The sequence below is a fragment of the Peromyscus maniculatus genome, chromosome 20, assembly GCF_049852395.1.
Source record: "Peromyscus maniculatus bairdii isolate BWxNUB_F1_BW_parent chromosome 20, HU_Pman_BW_mat_3.1, whole genome shotgun sequence".
Classification (NCBI taxonomy): domain Eukaryota; kingdom Metazoa; phylum Chordata; class Mammalia; order Rodentia; family Cricetidae; genus Peromyscus; species Peromyscus maniculatus.
This window is the reverse complement of record NC_134871.1, coordinates 48,719,492-48,735,507: the sequence shown is the minus strand read 5'-3', so window position 1 is coordinate 48,735,507 and position 16,016 is coordinate 48,719,492. Positions and strand designations below refer to the sequence as shown.

The 16,016-nt window shown below is 53.2% G+C and overlaps 2 protein-coding genes across 8 annotated transcripts in view; both read left to right on the top strand.

Annotated features, from left to right (window-relative positions):
- Csnk1e (casein kinase 1 epsilon) overlaps window positions 1-4,501 on the top strand; it is a 38,963-nt gene extending 34,462 nt beyond the window's left edge. For 3 of the 6 annotated variants that reach the window (XM_076556332.1, XM_076556331.1, XM_076556333.1), the window contains exons 8-12: window positions 383-443; window positions 1,174-1,366; window positions 1,477-1,616; window positions 2,262-2,324; window positions 3,267-4,501. In XM_076556332.1, coding sequence (XP_076412447.1) covers window positions 383-443; window positions 1,174-1,366; window positions 1,477-1,616; window positions 2,262-2,278 — 411 coding nt within the window. In that variant the 3' untranslated portion in view covers window positions 2,279-2,324; window positions 3,267-4,501. The remainder of the gene's footprint in view (window positions 1-382; window positions 444-1,173; window positions 1,367-1,476; window positions 1,617-2,261; window positions 2,325-3,266) is intronic. The other 3 variants (XM_042264516.2, XM_076556334.1, XM_042264515.2) reach the window with 1 other exon arrangement.
- A 10,731-nt stretch (window positions 4,502-15,232) lies between these two features.
- The window catches only part of Tmem184b (transmembrane protein 184B), a 42,367-nt gene continuing 41,583 nt past the window's right edge, over window positions 15,233-16,016 (top strand). The window contains exon 1 of one of the 2 annotated variants that reach the window (XM_006979146.3): window positions 15,233-15,352. The gene's annotated coding sequence lies outside the window, so the exon portion shown is untranslated. The remainder of the gene's footprint in view (window positions 15,353-16,016) is intronic. The other variant, XM_076556329.1, reaches the window with a different exon arrangement.

The window sequence follows — 16,016 nt, the reverse complement described above, 5'->3', positions numbered from 1 at the left end:
TGAACAGTGTCCTTTTGAGGGGCAGAATGGGACTCGGTGGCAGGAACGTGTTCAGCCCTAGCTTTCCTGGCTGAATAACTTCAACGAGGTCACAAGGCCTCCGACCAGGCCAAGGAAGGACAAAGATGTCAGTACTGCCCCTTTAGAGGGGGGCCCAGACAAGGAGTGAAGAGTGCCAGCCATGTGCCTGCCTGGCTTGGCTACCCTAATAAGACTCAGGGGATCCTCTGAATCAAGCCACTCCTTCCAGGGGTCCCTGAAGACAGCTCCCTCCCCATTTCCCAGAGCTTCTTAGTACCAGTAAAGTCACGGGTTTGCAGAGCCCAGACCCCATGGCCCATGAACAGGCTCCTGTCTCAGCCTATAGCTCTCTCCTTCACAGATGCGGCCCCCCTTCTGCCAGCCCCCTGCCCTTCCCTGTGGACGGCCTCAGGACCAGCTAGGTAACTCAGCCAGGCCCTGCTCCAGCCCTGCATCCCTTTCTGGTCCTTTCTTCCTTCCTCTCGTACTTGGGGTGGCAGCTTAAGAGGACCGGCCCTCGGGGGGCTCAAGGCGTCTTCTCTACTTTGCCCGAGGGCCTCCTTGCTCCATGGAACATCTAGCCTGGCTTTTACTCCCCAGGCTTTCCGGCAACAGCATTAATGGGGTCCCCTTGGTCTCCTGGCTGTCACCCCATAGTAGGAGTAATGGCCAGGTGCGGGAGCCAGGGAAAGGTGGCCTGTGATTGGGCACCAGGGGACCTTGGGACAGCCCTGGCTCTGCTCTCATTGGAGTTCTGACTCCAAATCTGCACTTTCTTCCCTGGCTATGGCCTGTCTGTCAGCTAGTTGGGCCCCTGAATGCCCTCCTGCTTGATTGGGAACACAGAGGGGGCCAGGCTGGAAGGACCCAGCGGTACCCTTGGTTGTCCTGTAGCTATCAGCCTGGTCAGGCTGAGCTCTCTCTCTCTGTTTCTCCTCTGCAGTTCCCTCTTCTAGGTGTTGGGTGACTTGGTCCCTGGGTGCTATGGTCGAGGGTAAGCTCCCGCCTTCTTGGGAGTTTTGGGAAAGAAGGTGAAACTCTGAGCTGTCCACACACCTCCCCCCCTTACTCCTCTGCGCTGCTAGGGTTCCGGGTTGCAATGTAGCGGCATCCTTACAGGGCTGACTCAGATCTTCTCTCGTGTCCTTACAGGGTGCAGCCCGGAATCCCGAGGACGTAGACCGGGAGCGGCGAGAACACGAACGAGAAGAGAGGATGGGGCAGTTGCGGGGGTCCGCGACCAGAGCCCTGCCCCCTGGCCCCCCTACGGGGACCACCGCCAACCGACTCCGGAGCGCAGCCGAGCCTGTGGCTTCCACCCCGGCCTCCCGCATCCAACAAGCTGGTCAGTGGGGGCCTGGGGCCTGGGGCTGGGCCCGAGGGCAGTTAGGGGACTGCTTGTACCCACACTGAGGGTGGCTCCCTGCCCTCCCTCCCTCCCTCCCTCCCTCCCAGGCAATACTTCTCCCAGAGCGATCTCACGGGCCGACCGGGAGAGGAAGGTGAGCATGAGACTCCACAGAGGTGCGCCTGCCAATGTCTCGTCCTCAGACCTCACTGGGCGGCAAGAGGTCTCCCGGATTTCAGCCTCACAGGTGAGCTGCCTCTTGCCAAGCATCTCTGGGACGTAGTGGACCTAGGTATTCCTGGTGTCGGTTTGACTTTGTGGTCCCTTTCCTCCCCTTATCATCACCCCAGAGCTAATTAGCCCTCTTTCATTGAGCAAACGGAGAAACTGAGGCTCAGAAATAAGCCGGCCCAGTAAGCGGTAGCACTCAGCACCCCCAGGACCCAGTCTGGGTAGGGAAGCCCGCTGGAGTTCCCATCAGCACTGATAACAGCAAGGGATGCTGGAGGGAGGCCCGTCCTGTGTGGTGGCCCCACTTAATGGTCCCATTTAGACTCAGCACGGAGGGAAAAGGGGCTTGGCGGAGGTAGATCTAACCTAACCCCCTCTTTCCTTTGGGAGACGAGCCTCTGTGGACCCCAGACCTGGGGTTGAACCATCCTTGGCCTCCAGTTTGGGTGTGGCCTGCATCGGTCGCTTTGCTTTATAAAGCCAGGGGCAGCCTCCAACCCCCCCCCCACCCCTGAGATCATGCAGCCTGCCTTCGGATTGAGTGCTCTGCTGTGGTGGGTGGGGCTCTGGGTGGGGAGAGCTTTGGGGAATCACTGTAACCAGCTGCCTGAGGACTTGACTGGATTCTTTCCCCCCCCCCTCTCTCTGGCCCCTCTTGAAGACAAGCGTGCCATTTGACCACCTCGGGAAATGAGGGGAGCCACACGGACCAGTGTTCGCTTAGGTGAGTGCCGGTGCCCGCTGGGGTCTCTGAGGGGAGGGAAACGAGTGGTCCGTGGTGCCGTGGTCCGTGGCACTGTGGACCGCCCCTTCCTGCCATCCGACTGTGGCTTCCTACAAGCCGTCCTGCATCTGTCCATTAACACTTCCGGGGAACCTGTTTTCAGCCCTGCTTCTTCTGTCCCCTTGGCTCCTTGGAGAGACCAGGGTACCAGTCACGTGGGCTCCCAAGGCTTTGGCCTAATTCTGCCTTCTGGCTGTTACATAAGCTAATTTGTGCAAAGCCAAAAGGGGGCCAGAATGTAGAAAGGGCCTTGGTGCTTTTATACGCAGGAAAGGCCCTCTGGCCGAGGTGAGTTAGGGTTGGACTGCTTGAGGCTTGGGAGGCAGTATCTAGCAAAATACCCATTAGTTCGGTTTGGGGGCAGGGGCCACAGGCTCCTTTGATACATATTGACTGGGCTCCCTGGAGAAGGGGGTGGCAGCAGCTCACCCCTTTTTTTTTTTTTGGTTTTTCGAGACAGGGTTTCTCTGTGTAGCTTTGCGCCTTTCCTGGAACTCGTTCTGTAGACCAGGCTGGCCTCGAACTCACAGAGATCCGCCTGGCTCTGCCTCTGCTGGGATTAAAGGCCTGAGCCACCACTGCCCTGGCAAGCAGCCCACTCTTTAAGGGACTGGCTTCCCAGCAGGTGGCCTTCAACAGGAGTAACTCTGCAGAAATTCTCCCCCAGACAGCTGGTCTGTTCAGGCTGGGAGGTGGCTGGGATGGCCGCTCAGCCCACCAGGACAGAGGAGCATGTTGCTTCTCTCTCTTCAGACAGTGGAGCACTGTGTGCTGGACCTGAAACCAAACTCTGGGCTCCAGGAGAGACACGGAGGGGATCTGGTGTCGGGGTAGACTGAGGCAGCCGGGCCCCCTGACCTGTGGTCTCTGTTTCCTTTCTAGTATCTTCACTGCGTTTTCTCTAAAAACAAAATAAAACAAAGGACAGAAAGAAAGAACCAACCACTCGAATGATCAAAAAGGAAAAAAAAAACAAAAACAAAACCACAACCCAGCACAAAGTCGACAATGGATTTTGTTTCTTTGATTTATTTTTCCAATGGTAAAAAGACAAGATGTCCTTATCACTGAGGTTTCTTGTCCCCTTGCCTCGTCCACTGCTCCCAACCTGAAGGCTGCCAACACTCCTCTGCTGACACACTGGGTCACGCTCCAGCCACCTGTTCCTACCACCACCCACCACGTGCCGGGCAGCCGTTGGAGGTGCCGGAGGAGCTCGCATCGGGGAGCGGTTTGGCCAGTCACAGACAAGTCCCAGGAGATTTCGTGAGCCTCGGATCCAAGGAGCCACACAGGGCTGCAGCCCCTTGGCGGCGAAAGTGGCCAGCTTCGTATTGGGCTTTCCCAGAGTCCCCCTGAGCATCCTGGTCCCCCTTCACCCCCGCCCCCTCCGTCACCTCTGTGCAGAGACCTCGAGGGGGCGATGAGGTGGTGGCCATGATGTCGTGTGTGTGTGTGTGTGTGTGTGTGTGTGTGTGTGTGTGTGTGTGTGTGTGTGCGTGAGTGTGTGAGAGACACCTGTATTTTCCAGGGCAGCAGGTGGCCTGCTGTGCCTGCCTGGCCAAGTTTCTGTTCTCATCCCCCTAAAGTCAAGGTGGGGTGGACAGTGACCTCCATATCCCTCAGGGCATAGAGTCCTTGCCACCACCTGTTCCCAGATGCCAGTGTGTGGCAACCCCATCTTCCATACCTGATCTTAGGACAAGTTCACGGAGTCTGCTCCCAGATGGCGTCGGCTCTGACTTACCAATTAGTTCCCTGGTCCTGACAGTCACCTGTGGTCACCCCTCTTCCCAGGCCTGACTTCTGAGTAGGACCCTGGGTCAGGGCTAAGTGTTGAATTTACCCTTCCTGGTTAACACCTGGTTTTTTAATTTTATTTTATTTTTGTTTGTTTTCTCGGTGTGTATTTCCTAATTTATTTACCTCTTTTTCCCTTTCTTTTTTTTAATTAAAGAGCAAAACTTTTTATTACTTTGTAATTTAAAAAACTGAAAAAAAATTACTGAAGAACTTTGGGGGGAATTTTGTACTTTTTTCCTGTGTAAATATTGGACTTTTTTGAGCTTTATTGTGGTTGTTAATTTGAAGTAATAAAGTAGAAAAGGATAAAGTGATGTAGGCCGTCCTTTGTCTACCTCTTTACTCTTGGGGTTTCTGTCAGGGACAGCACATCAGAGAGAAGCCATTAGCCTCAGAGGCAGCTGTGGCCAGGCCATTGAGACATGTTGTCTTGTACATCCAGGGGCCTTCAAGAACTCAAGGTTCTCGAAGTAGCACCTGTCGGTCTTATTCAGTGCAGCCTCTGAGCCCATGGCGATGGTGGCGTCTTTAATCCCAGCACTCAGCAGGCAGAGGCAGGTGATCTCTGAGTTCGAGGCCAGCCAGGGCTTCATAGTGAGACCTTGAAGATATATTTAAGAATACATATGTCGCCAGGCGGCAGTGGCGCATGCCTTTAATCCCAGCACTCAGGAGGCAGAGCCAGGTGGATCTCTGTGAGTTCCAGGCCAGCCTGGGCTACAGAGCGAGATCCAGGACAGTCACCAAAACTACACAGAGAAACCCTGTCTCAAAAAGAAAAAAAAAATAAATACATATATCAAGTAAATAATTTAAGTCAATTTCCTTGTTCTTAGGATGTTTCTGGGTGTGTTCAGACGTGACTTGAAATCATCCATTGAGTGGCTGTCTCATCAATTAATTAATGAGTTCCTGTTCCACCTCCCAATTTGGCTTCATTTATCTGGAGGTGCAGTGTTTACATATAGGAAAGTCACATTATTAAACAACAACCCTAATCAAAGCAAGGTGTGTTGTGGTGACAGGTGCACCGTGGTATGAACCTGAGGTGCAGCTGAGGAGACCCTGTCTCCCCAAAACACAGAAGCTAAACCCCCAAAAAGTTACAACAGTATCAGCCCCGTCCGAGCCACCTGCTCCTCCCCAACCTTGTCGCTTCCCCTTCTGCGGACCTTCCAGAGAAGGGGCAGTGGCTGACCGGAGGGAAGGGACATTGAGGCCAGAGGACAGCTCGGTTAATTATGCAGGCCAAACAAACAGCAGGAAGTTTTATTCAGACTGAGGGCAGCCATGCCACCTGGTGAGTCACTGTCACTCACGCGGCAAACACTGGTGGGTCAGAGGTGTGCTGGGCAGAGGTGGAGCAGGGTGCCCCAGATGGATTCCAGAGAATAAATACCTCTTGTGCAAGGTGAGGTGGATGATGGATGTCCACTTTCGAGAACTAAACAGTCTAGATGGATACAGTTCACAAAGGGCACCTGTGCTGAGCCCTGACACCCCAGCAAGGATAGCTAGGGTCTCAGTCTCCATTTTGTGGATGTCTACCTTGGTGTCCACCAAGGCAACGAAACAAGTTCCTGCTCCACAGCCCAGTCTCTGGAACTTTAGTGTAGGCACCTGCACATGCTTCTCAAGTAAGGAAGTGGTTCATCCCGCGCTGGAACATGCTGCGGGCTGGGATGTGCCTCGGTGACAGAGCTGCCCAGAATATATGAGGCCCTGGGTTCCATCGACAGCGCGAGAATCCTGTGGGTGGCCCCAGGTCAAGCAGGGCCCAAGGAAGAAGAGGAGTATCCTTCGGAGGAGATGCCCCAAGGATGCTTGCCCTGGGCCTTGAAATGAGCACTGCGTGGGAAGCAGGGGAAACAAGTGGAAAAGAGGCCTAGAGGTTTAGTCTCACTTGACATTGGTGTGTGTGTGTGTGTGTGTGTGTGTGTGTGTGTGTGTAAATGTGCAAGCAGTTAGCATGCATGCATGTATGAACTCGTGGAGGCTAGAAGTTGATGTTGAGTGTCTTCCTCTGTTGCTCTCTATTTTCTGTGTCTGTCATTCAACTTGGACCTCTCCGGATGGCTAGACTGGCGCCAGCTCGTCTCCACTTGCCCGGCACTGGTGTTACAGGTGTGTGCTGCCAGCCCTGACTCCGTGCTGGCCGTGGAACTCAGGTCTTCACATTCAGGCTACAGACACTATTGGCAGCCATCTCTTCCAATCCTTTTTCTAAAATTTTTTTTCAAATTAATGTATACATTGGTGTGTGTGTACATGTTCATGCAGGTGCCCATGGAGGCCACACAGGGTGTTGGATCCCTTGGAGCTGAGTTACAGTGTAACTCTTTGTTTCTTTCTTTCGTTTTGAGTATCTATGTCTCTCTCTCTCTCTCTCTCTCTCTCTCTCTCTTTGGTTTTTTGAGACAGAGTTTCTCTGTATAGCCTCTCTGGCTGTCCTGGAACTCTCTTTGTGACCAGGCTGGCCTGGAACTCACAGAAGTCCACTTGCCTCTGTCTTCCAAGTGCTGGTATTAAAGGTAGTGTATACCACATGTGCATGCAGGTGCCCTTGGAGGCAGGAAGGAGGTGTCAGGTTCCCTGAAGCTGGAGAGGACACTGAGAACCAAGCTCAGGTCCTCTGGAAGAGCAGAGTGGACTCTTAACCACTGAGCCATCTCTCCAGCCTCTTGACTCTTCTTCTAACGAAAGGGTCTCACCCAGCTGTGTGCCCGCACACCACAGGCTGGAGGGATGGGATGGGATCCCAGTTTTGTACACTGCCTCCCACCCAGGCAGGCCATGCAGGAAGGAACACTGTCTCTTTAAGGAGGCCTCACTGGAAACTCTTTCTTTGGTGCTGGTAGGCAGCAGCTTGGCTCCCCCCTGCCCTTTGGAGAATGCTGCTTAGGTAATTATACCTCCTGGGTTCTCATCCAGTGCCTTCAAAGCATCCTTGATTCCCGTGAGCCCCACCCTGGCCTTTGAAGTCAAATCATTCAGGTTTACAAACCCTGGGCACGCAGAAGGCCCAACAAATCGAGGCAACTAACTCTAGACTTGGGACACCCAGGCATTCCGGACTAGCCCCTCCGCTCCTGAGGTGGGGTCCCTGACCTACAAGGGGGACCTCTCCTGTATTAGTTGCTTTTCTTCCTCTTGGGACAAAATCCCAGACACAGCTTAAGGAAGGAAAACTTGATTTGGGCTCATATTGTAGGGGTATAGCCTGTCCTGGTTGGGGGGCATCATGGGATCAGGAGCGGGAAGAGGTTGGCTACACTGTGCCCACAGTCAGGAAGCAGAGAGAGATGAAGGCCCATGCTCAGCTTGCCGGCTCCCTCTCTTCAGTCCGGAGGACAATGCTGCCCTCTTCAGTTAAAGCTTTCTGCGGACACACCCAGAGGCTCTAAATCCCTTCAAGGGATTAGCCATCTGCTACCTCTCGGCAGCTGCAGCCTGGGGTTGGGGAGAAGGTCGGACCCTGGACCTGCTCCCGTGAGCATGTCTGTCGGTGCTGACTGCGTTTGCAGATGGCTTCACCTCTCCAGCATTGCGGGGTCGGGATGGGTGCAGCTGGGAGACAAAGCAGAGTTCTCTGGGTCTCCGATGTAGGCTCACATCACTGATTCATTCACACATCCCCAGATGTTGCCCCAGGAGACGCCTTGTTCGGCTTCCTAATGGCCATCTGTGTCCTAAATGTCACCACAAATGTCATCACTTCAACAAGAAGGGTAGCCTGGGTTTTTTCTTGCAGATTGTCACCACCTCAGGTGATGTTTGGGAAGTGTCCTAGATTCATTTCACAAAAAGCCATTAGGCTCACTGTGTGCAGGGTCACTCAGGGTGACTTCTGCAAAGTAACACGGAGTCCTTGTATCTTGGTTTTCTCATTTGCCAAGTGGCAGTCACTGCTGCTTGCTAAGCTAACAAAGCTTTGTGAATCTGTAACTCCAGTTCCAGGGGATCTGATGCCCTTTTCTGAGTTTGAATCCCAACACTCACAAAAGGCGGCTGACAGTTGCCCATACTATACAGTTCAGAGGACCTGACCCCTGTGGCCTCTGTAGGCAACTAACTGCACATACCTACACAGAGACACATGCACACACATACACATAATTCATAACATAATTAAAAAATATTTTTTTTCAGCCGGGCAGTGGTGGCACGCACCTTTAATCCCAGCACTGGGGAGGCAGAGGCAGGCGGATCTCTGCGAGTTCCAGGCTGGCCTGGTCTACAAAATGAGTTCCAGGCCAGCCAGGGCTGTTATACTGTTGCCTTTGAGACAATGTCTGGCTGTGTATCCTGGCTGGCCTGGAACTCACTGTGCAAACGAGGCTGACCTTTCTTATCTTCTCTAGTTGTCTCTCTGCCTTTCCTCCTGTTTCTTTCCTGCTTTTTGCACACAGGTGTCAAAGGACAATTTGCAGGAATCTGTCCTCTCTCTCTTTTTTTTTTTTTTTTTTTTTTTTTTTTTGGTTTTTCGAGACAGGGTTTCTCTGTGTAGCTTTGCGCCTTTCCTGGGACTCACTTGGTAGCCCAGGCTGGCCTCGAACTCACAGAGATCCGCCTGGCTCTGCCTCCTGAGTGCTGGGATTAAAGGCGTGGGCCACCACCGCCCGGCTCTGTCCTCTCCTTTGATGTGTGGGTTCTCCGAACTGAACTCAGGTTATCAGGCTTGGACACCAAGCACCTTTACTACTGAGCCATCTCACCAGCCCCTCTCTTTTGAGACAGGCTCTCACTCCGTAGCCAAGGGTAACCTGAACTCCCCACGTAGCCTAGGCCGGCTTCAAACCTGTGACAATCCTCCTGCTTCAACTTGTAAGTGTGTGAGCACAGGTGTGAGCTGCTGCACGCAGCTTTTCTCTTTTCGGGTTTTTGAGACCCGAGGCTAGCCTTGAACTTGCTATGTATCCAAAGCTGGATTTGAGTTCCCGACCCTTCCGCCTCTACTTTCTCACGTGCTGATGTTACAGGCATTGCTTTCATTTAATCAGACTGCGGCACTGGCTTCTGGGACAGCTGAGGAAGCAGAGGTTTCTTGGGGCTTCAGGACTAAGATTGTTTCACCTGCCAGGGGCAGAGCTGGGGTTCAGACCAGGTGGTCTGGCCACTGGACAGGCTACAGGCCTCCAAAGAGCCACCCCAACCTGATGGCTTGGCCCTACTTACGGTTTCTCTGCTCTGGGTGAGGTTGCACTTCAGTCCCACCCTGCTCTTTTCTGGGTGACCCTAGGAGAGTGGCCTCAACTTCCTGATCTGCTCCCCTGCCCCCAGGCAGTTTCTTCCCTCCCCAATGGCTCCTTCTCCCTCCAGCTGTAATACAGACATTCTTCAGGTACTCACCACATCCCTCCAGAGAGCTCAGCCCACCTACTGTCTCTCAGGGCGGGACCTTCATCCAGGCCTGGCATTTCCTCTCTTCAAGGATTGGCTCAGAAATGGGACCAATCAGGCAATCCTGGGACAGACCGGAATTCTTGGGAAAGAGGTGCACTCTCGGTCAGTGGGGTGAAAGGCCAGCTGGGAATGCGGCCAACACACACACACACACACACACACACACACACACACACACACACACAGTGGGAGAGCAAGCAAGAGACAGAAGGAATAAAGCAAGGCTTTACTGACCCTGTACGAGCCTTCAGATCCTCCACCTTGAACTTAAGTGAGCCCACCGACCCTGTGTTTAGTTTACTTTGCATTAGACGCCAGTCTGCTTCAACCAGAAGATCTGATTCTGACAGGGCTGGAGTTGGGGGTTTCAGCCGCTACTGCTCTGGACACACCAGTAAAATACTGGCAGGTGGGGAAACTGAGGCTCAGAGAACAAAGGTCATTCTGCTGAGAACCACTTCTGCCTGCTACTCATAGCGACTGTCTGGGCCCCCGACTGGATCTCTTACAGTGTGCTTGGACACCCGAGGACAACACAGAGGTTGTGGGGGAGCTGGGCTCCCCATCAGCATGCATGGCCCCTGCTCTTCTTTCCACGCCTCCCTGTCAGAAGCCTGGAGTGGGCTGGAAGGAGGGGGAACCTTACATTGGACTCCAGTCTCCTTCCCGGTATCCAGTATCAGGGTGGACGTTTTGGCTGTTGCTATTTCCTGAGCCGGGATGGGAGGCTACAGGGATAAGGGGACCGGCACCCCCACCCTGCAGAGAGCCTCCGTCTCCCCAGCAGACGGATGACTTGTGATGCACAATGAGAAGGAAACGCAGATGGGGAGAACGCATCACTTCTGGAAATAACTCTCTGCTAAGTTCGAAGATCTTACATGCTTTGGAAAATTAGAAAAAAAAAATCACTACTCATAACTCTGCCACTTAGGAGGATCCTTTGATAGCCCATCTGCTATAGCTCCGGCTAACCTTTCAGCACTTTTTAAAAATAGTGTTCAAGCCAGGCTGCCCCACAAACTTCTTCCGGCCTTTATCATATAATATTATTCCTAATAATTTCCTTCATAGCAAGACTAATCATGGTGACAGAATATGTTTTCAGATTGTGTAATTACTTTTAATTTTGTATATGTGTGTATGTGTGTGTGCGCGTGTGCACGCATGCATGCATACACACACACACACACACATGCACACACGCAAGCACATGAGTGCCGATGCCATGCAGGCCACAGCAGCGGTGCGGGGGACTGAATTCCTGTTCTCTGCAAGAGTGGTACATGCTTTTAGCAACTGAGCCTTTCTCCAGCTGCATTAAGAGACAGTTTTTTTTTTTTTTTTTGGTTTTTCGAGACAGGGTTTCTCTGTGTAGCTTTGCGCCTTTCCTGGAGCTCACTTGGTAGCCCAGGCTGGCCTCGAACTCACAGAGATCCGCCTGCCTCTGCCTCCCGAGTGCTGGGATTAAAGGCGTGCGCCACCAACGCCCGGCCCTTAAGAGACAGTTTTAAGGGGGTTGGAGAGATGGCTCAGTGGTTAAGAGCACTGGGTGCTATTTCTAGAGGACTTGAGTTTGACTCCCAGCACCCACATGGCAGCTCACAACCATCTGTAACTCCAGTTCCAGGGGCCCTGACACCTTGTGAGGGCACCAGGCATGGACCTGCAGGCAGACACCCATACACATAACAACAACAACAACAACAATAATAATAATAATGAAGAGGCTGTTATCCCAGCAGCGTGTGATGGTGCATGTCTTTAATCCCAGCACTCAAGAGGCAGAGGCAGACGGATCTCTCAAAGCCAGCCTGGTCTACAATTTCCAAAACATCCAGGGCTACACAGAGAAATCCTGTTTTGAAAAAAAAAAAAAAAAAAAAAAAAAAAAAGGCTGTTTTAATATCTACATTCAATGCCATTGTGTGGATCACTCACTAACCTCTCTTCAGTGGCTGCCAGGTTGTTTGTGAGGTTTCCTTAGGGAAAAGTGAATTAAAGAAGTTCAGGGAGCTGTCTGTAACCCTGGGAGGCTAAGGAAAGAGCATCACCCTAAATTAGAGCCCAGTGTGGGTGGGCTCCGTAGTAAATTCCAGGCTGAACTGAGCAACAGAGTGCGGCCCAAAGACAAACCGGCTGTGGCATGGCTCAGGGTACAGCAGTGCGCCCTGCATGCCGAGGCCCTGGGTTCTAGTCACTGCCGCAGCGTAAGTAAACAAACAAGGACGGACAGGAACAAGAAGCCGGTACTTGCTGTGGTCCCCGAAGGAAGCTGGTGGTTCCCAGAATAGAAAGGGGGTGGAGCTGCGGGTGGGAAAAGACGTCCCTCCGTCATTGATGGGCAGGTGTAGAGGAGAAGGGGGCAAGCAGGGTGGTGGCTGCAGATGTGGAGAGAAAGCTGGCCCTCGGCTTTTTGTTAGACAGACTAAGTGGTGAGGGGAGCTTTTCTTCCAAAGAGGAGCGACCAGCCCCGGTCGTCCCTCCCCCCCCCCCCCCCCCCCCCGCCTCCACGTGCCACCTGCCAAAAGCTTTACCAGGTCAGGTGACTTTCTGTTTGGGGGGCCTTTTCTGGTAACTCGTGCCTAAAATACCCACCACCTGCCTGTGCCCCTGCTAGACAAAACTTCTGTAAGTTGAGAGCCATGAGTACCCCTGGGGTGCAGGAATGAACAAGCTCTGGAAAGGGGGAGGGCTATCAAAATCAGTCTGGTTTGTCAGTGGGGTAGATATGGTGACAGTTGGGGACAAGGAGTTTGCCCTAGGTGGGTAGCAAGTCTGGAGGGGGAACCAGGAGGCTGTGAACAAATGGGGATTTCTAACCTGGGCTGGGAAGACGTCATGCTTTCTTTCTGATTATTTATTTATTTATCTCTTGGATTTTCGAGACAGGGTTTCTCTGTGTAGCCCTGGCTGTCCTGGAACTCACTCTGGAGACCAGGCTGGCCTTGAACTTAAGAAATCCACCGCCTCTGCTTCTCAAGTGCTCAGATTAAAGGTGTGAGCCACCACCACCCGGTTTATTTATTTAATTTTTTTTTGAGCGACTCTCTCACCACTTACATAGCCGTGGCAGGTCTAGAACTTGCTACAACCAGGCTGGTATCGACTCACAGAGATCCACTTGTTTCTGCTTCCTCAGTGATACAATTAAAGGTGTGTGCTACTATTCCTGGCTTTTTTCCCCCTTTGGAAAAAAATTTATTTATTTATTTATTTTGTGTGTGTGTGTGTGTGTGTGTGTGTGTGTGTGTGTGTGTGTGTGACTGTGTGTGCACACAGGTCAGAGGACAACTTGTAGGAGCTGGTTTTTTCCTTCAATCATGTAGGTCCAAGGGGTCAAACTCAGGTTGTCAAGTACCATTACCCCTGAGCTTCCTTGTGTCCTGCACGGGGGTTTCCCCTTCGGACCTAGCTAGGACAGCTGTACATGTCCACAGGTATTTTCTGCACATGTTTGCCATGCCAGCCCCAATGCTGAGTACTGGTTTATGTCAGGAAACAAAAGGTCAGACATCTTTGTCCTTGCTGCATGCACTTTTCCTGGGAAGATGTGAACATCTACTCGTCCCAGGTAAGACACCAGCCACAGAATGAAGGAATGATTCTGCCCAGTCTAACTGGTGAACCAGGGAATTTATTACAGCTGCCTTGAGGAGCAAGAGTGAAGGGTTGCTTACAGATGCATGGGTGATTGAAGGAAAAAAAGAGCCATGCCACCAAAAGGTCCCAATCCAGCACGGTAATGACCTCCTCATAGTTCCATAGGAGTTCCCCTCCCTTCCATTTTCTACCTCCTAAATACTCCAACACTCCCAGAGGCCACATGCAGCACTGGGAGATTGACATATGACAGCTGTCAGTCACCCCTCACCCATGTGGCCGTAAGTGAGCCCAATAAACTCACGGGTTCATGGAGGGAGAATTGTGTGGGATTGTTGGTCTGTTGTGGGCGCCCTCCTACTTGGAGCTGGGTGTTTGTTCACGTCCACAGAGAAAATGTTAATGCAACAGTCAACTTATCTTCTCCTGGAAGAAGATGAATAAAATATAAAAAATGATGTGCTTATAGGAGACTAGGGCTCCATGAATGTGGAGCGCATGGGAGGGGCTCAGCAGTCTTCTGGTAGATCCTTGTCTCAGAACAACACTGCCTCGGCTTCCCTAGTGTAGGCAGCAGAGCAAGCCTTTGAAGGCGCGTCTGGGGAAACTGAGATCCCAGCAGGTGCAAAGGCATGGAAGCTGAATGCCTTCACCTGGCTGTAGGGACAGCTAGAGGCCTGTGTCCAGGAAAAGGAGGAGATGAGGTCAGCATGCCTGGGGGACATCGGAAGATGTTGGCTTCTATCTGGAATTTAGTGAGGAACTCGTGGAGGGTTTTGAGCAAAGTGCTATAGTTTAACTTGGGTTTTATTTATTTATTTATTTTATTTTATTGTCATGGTGAAACAAATCAAACCCAGGGTCTAATGAATGCTAAGCAAGTGATCCTCAGCTGTTTTTTGTTTTGTTTGCTTGTTTTTTTTTTTTTTTTGTTTTTGTTTTTTGTTTTTTTTTTTTTGTTTTTTTTTTTTTTTTTTTTTTGAGACAGGATTTCTCTGTGTAGCCTTGGCTGTTCTGGAATTCCCTCTGTAGACCAGGCTGGCCTCAAACTCACAGAGATCTGCCTGCCTCTGCCTCTGGAGTGCTAGGATTAAACGGCTTAGATCCAGGCTTTAAAGGAATCCTTCTGATTTCCACATTGACACAGACTGGCATAGGAAAAGGTTGGAAAATCCGGGGCTGTCTTAGTTCACAATACCTGGGCAGAGCCTGGATCACATGGCTGCAGTAGGGTGGGGTGGAGGAGGTCAGAGTCTAGGATACAGGATGTCCTGCCCAAGTGGATAGGGGAGATTCAGGGATGATTCCAGACCTTCTGACCTGGAAGCAAGGATGGGGGAAATGCTGATTGAAAACGGGCGTGGAAGGGGAGGCGACTGAGCCCTGTAAGTAAGAGGCGTCGGTAGACAGTTGGAGCTGGAGATAAAAATAAACTTGGTTGCATATTACGCATTTCAGTTAACTGAGCAAGACGTGGGGACCGCGCAAATCAAAATGGGGTAGGGGGCTGGTACAACACTTGCAGAATTCAGTTACTTTAGGCGGCTTGGAACGAGGTGGGGCAGGACTCACGGGAGCTGGATGGAGTGGAAAGAAAAAGCCTCTTTTGGAGCTTTGCAGTTTCATTTTGCATAACTGCACAAAACGCTCCGTGGAAGTCCGTTCCATAGTCCCACACCCACCCTACACGTCGCAAACGGCCACTAGATCTCTCCTTTCACCTTCAGCATAGGCGCAGAAGAGGCTTCAGAGAATTGAAGCGCTCGCCATCCCGCGGGTGTCCGGGGCAGAGTCGGTACCCAGCGGGTCAGTCTGTGCATCCCAGGGCTGTGGTGGGTGGGACTCGGAAATCTGGGCCTCCGGTCTCTCTCTCCCAGTGCGTTTGCGAGTTGCGAAGAGGACAGAGCCGTCCTCCTGACCCCGGGGTTCGCTCACGCGGCTCCGCAGTGCGCGCGCGCGCGCGCGCGAGCGGCCCCTTTAAGGCTCGGCGAGTGACCTCAGCCGCGCGCTCCGGCCCCGCCCCCGCCAGCGGCGCTCCGAGTGCGCAGGCGCGTCGCGGCGGCAGTCGGCGGGGCTCGGGACGCGCCAGCGGCGGCGGAGGTACCGGGCTGCGGCGCCGCCTGCTCCGCCCGCAGTGGCCAGCGCCATGGGCTCCTGAGGTACCCGGGCGGCGGGATGCGCGGGATGAGCGGGGACCCGGCGAGGGCTGCGTCTCGGGGGAGAGCCCCACGCTGGGGGCTCCCCGCGGGGAGGAAGGGACTCTCAGGCCCCCGCGGGGCCCGTGGGTGTGCCCGCTCCGCCAACGTGGCGGGGCCCTGAGAGTAACCGGACCTGCCCGTGGGGGAGCAGGGGTGGGCGGCGCGGGGCCCAGCCTCTTACCGGTGGGACGGTGTGCGCCGCGGTGGGTGTGCTGCTGCATCCAGCCTGGCACGGCCGAACGGGGCGGGGAGGCGTCGGTCCCCGGTGCGGTGGCCTTGACCTGGCCAGGTAGTCGGCCCTCGAGGCGGTACGAGCATACGTGGGGGACTGTGAGCGCCTTGCACACAGGTCAGTAGATTTGGAGGGGGACAGATAGGAATGCGGGGGGCCCTCAGGATGTTGGTGTTCAAAGGAACCCCGGAGATGGTTTTGAGTGTGTGCGTCCGACTTGTGTGTTGTGCCTGTTTTCCTGGGCACGCCCTTGGACACCTTGCTTGGATAAGACTCCACTTCTAAGGGGATCCAGGCAGTGGCAATGCAAGAGAGTCTGGGGAATGGGCCCGGGTTTCTAGTCTGTATCCTTTCTGGGGGACTTGAGGCCGGGGCATCTCATCCTTCCCTCTC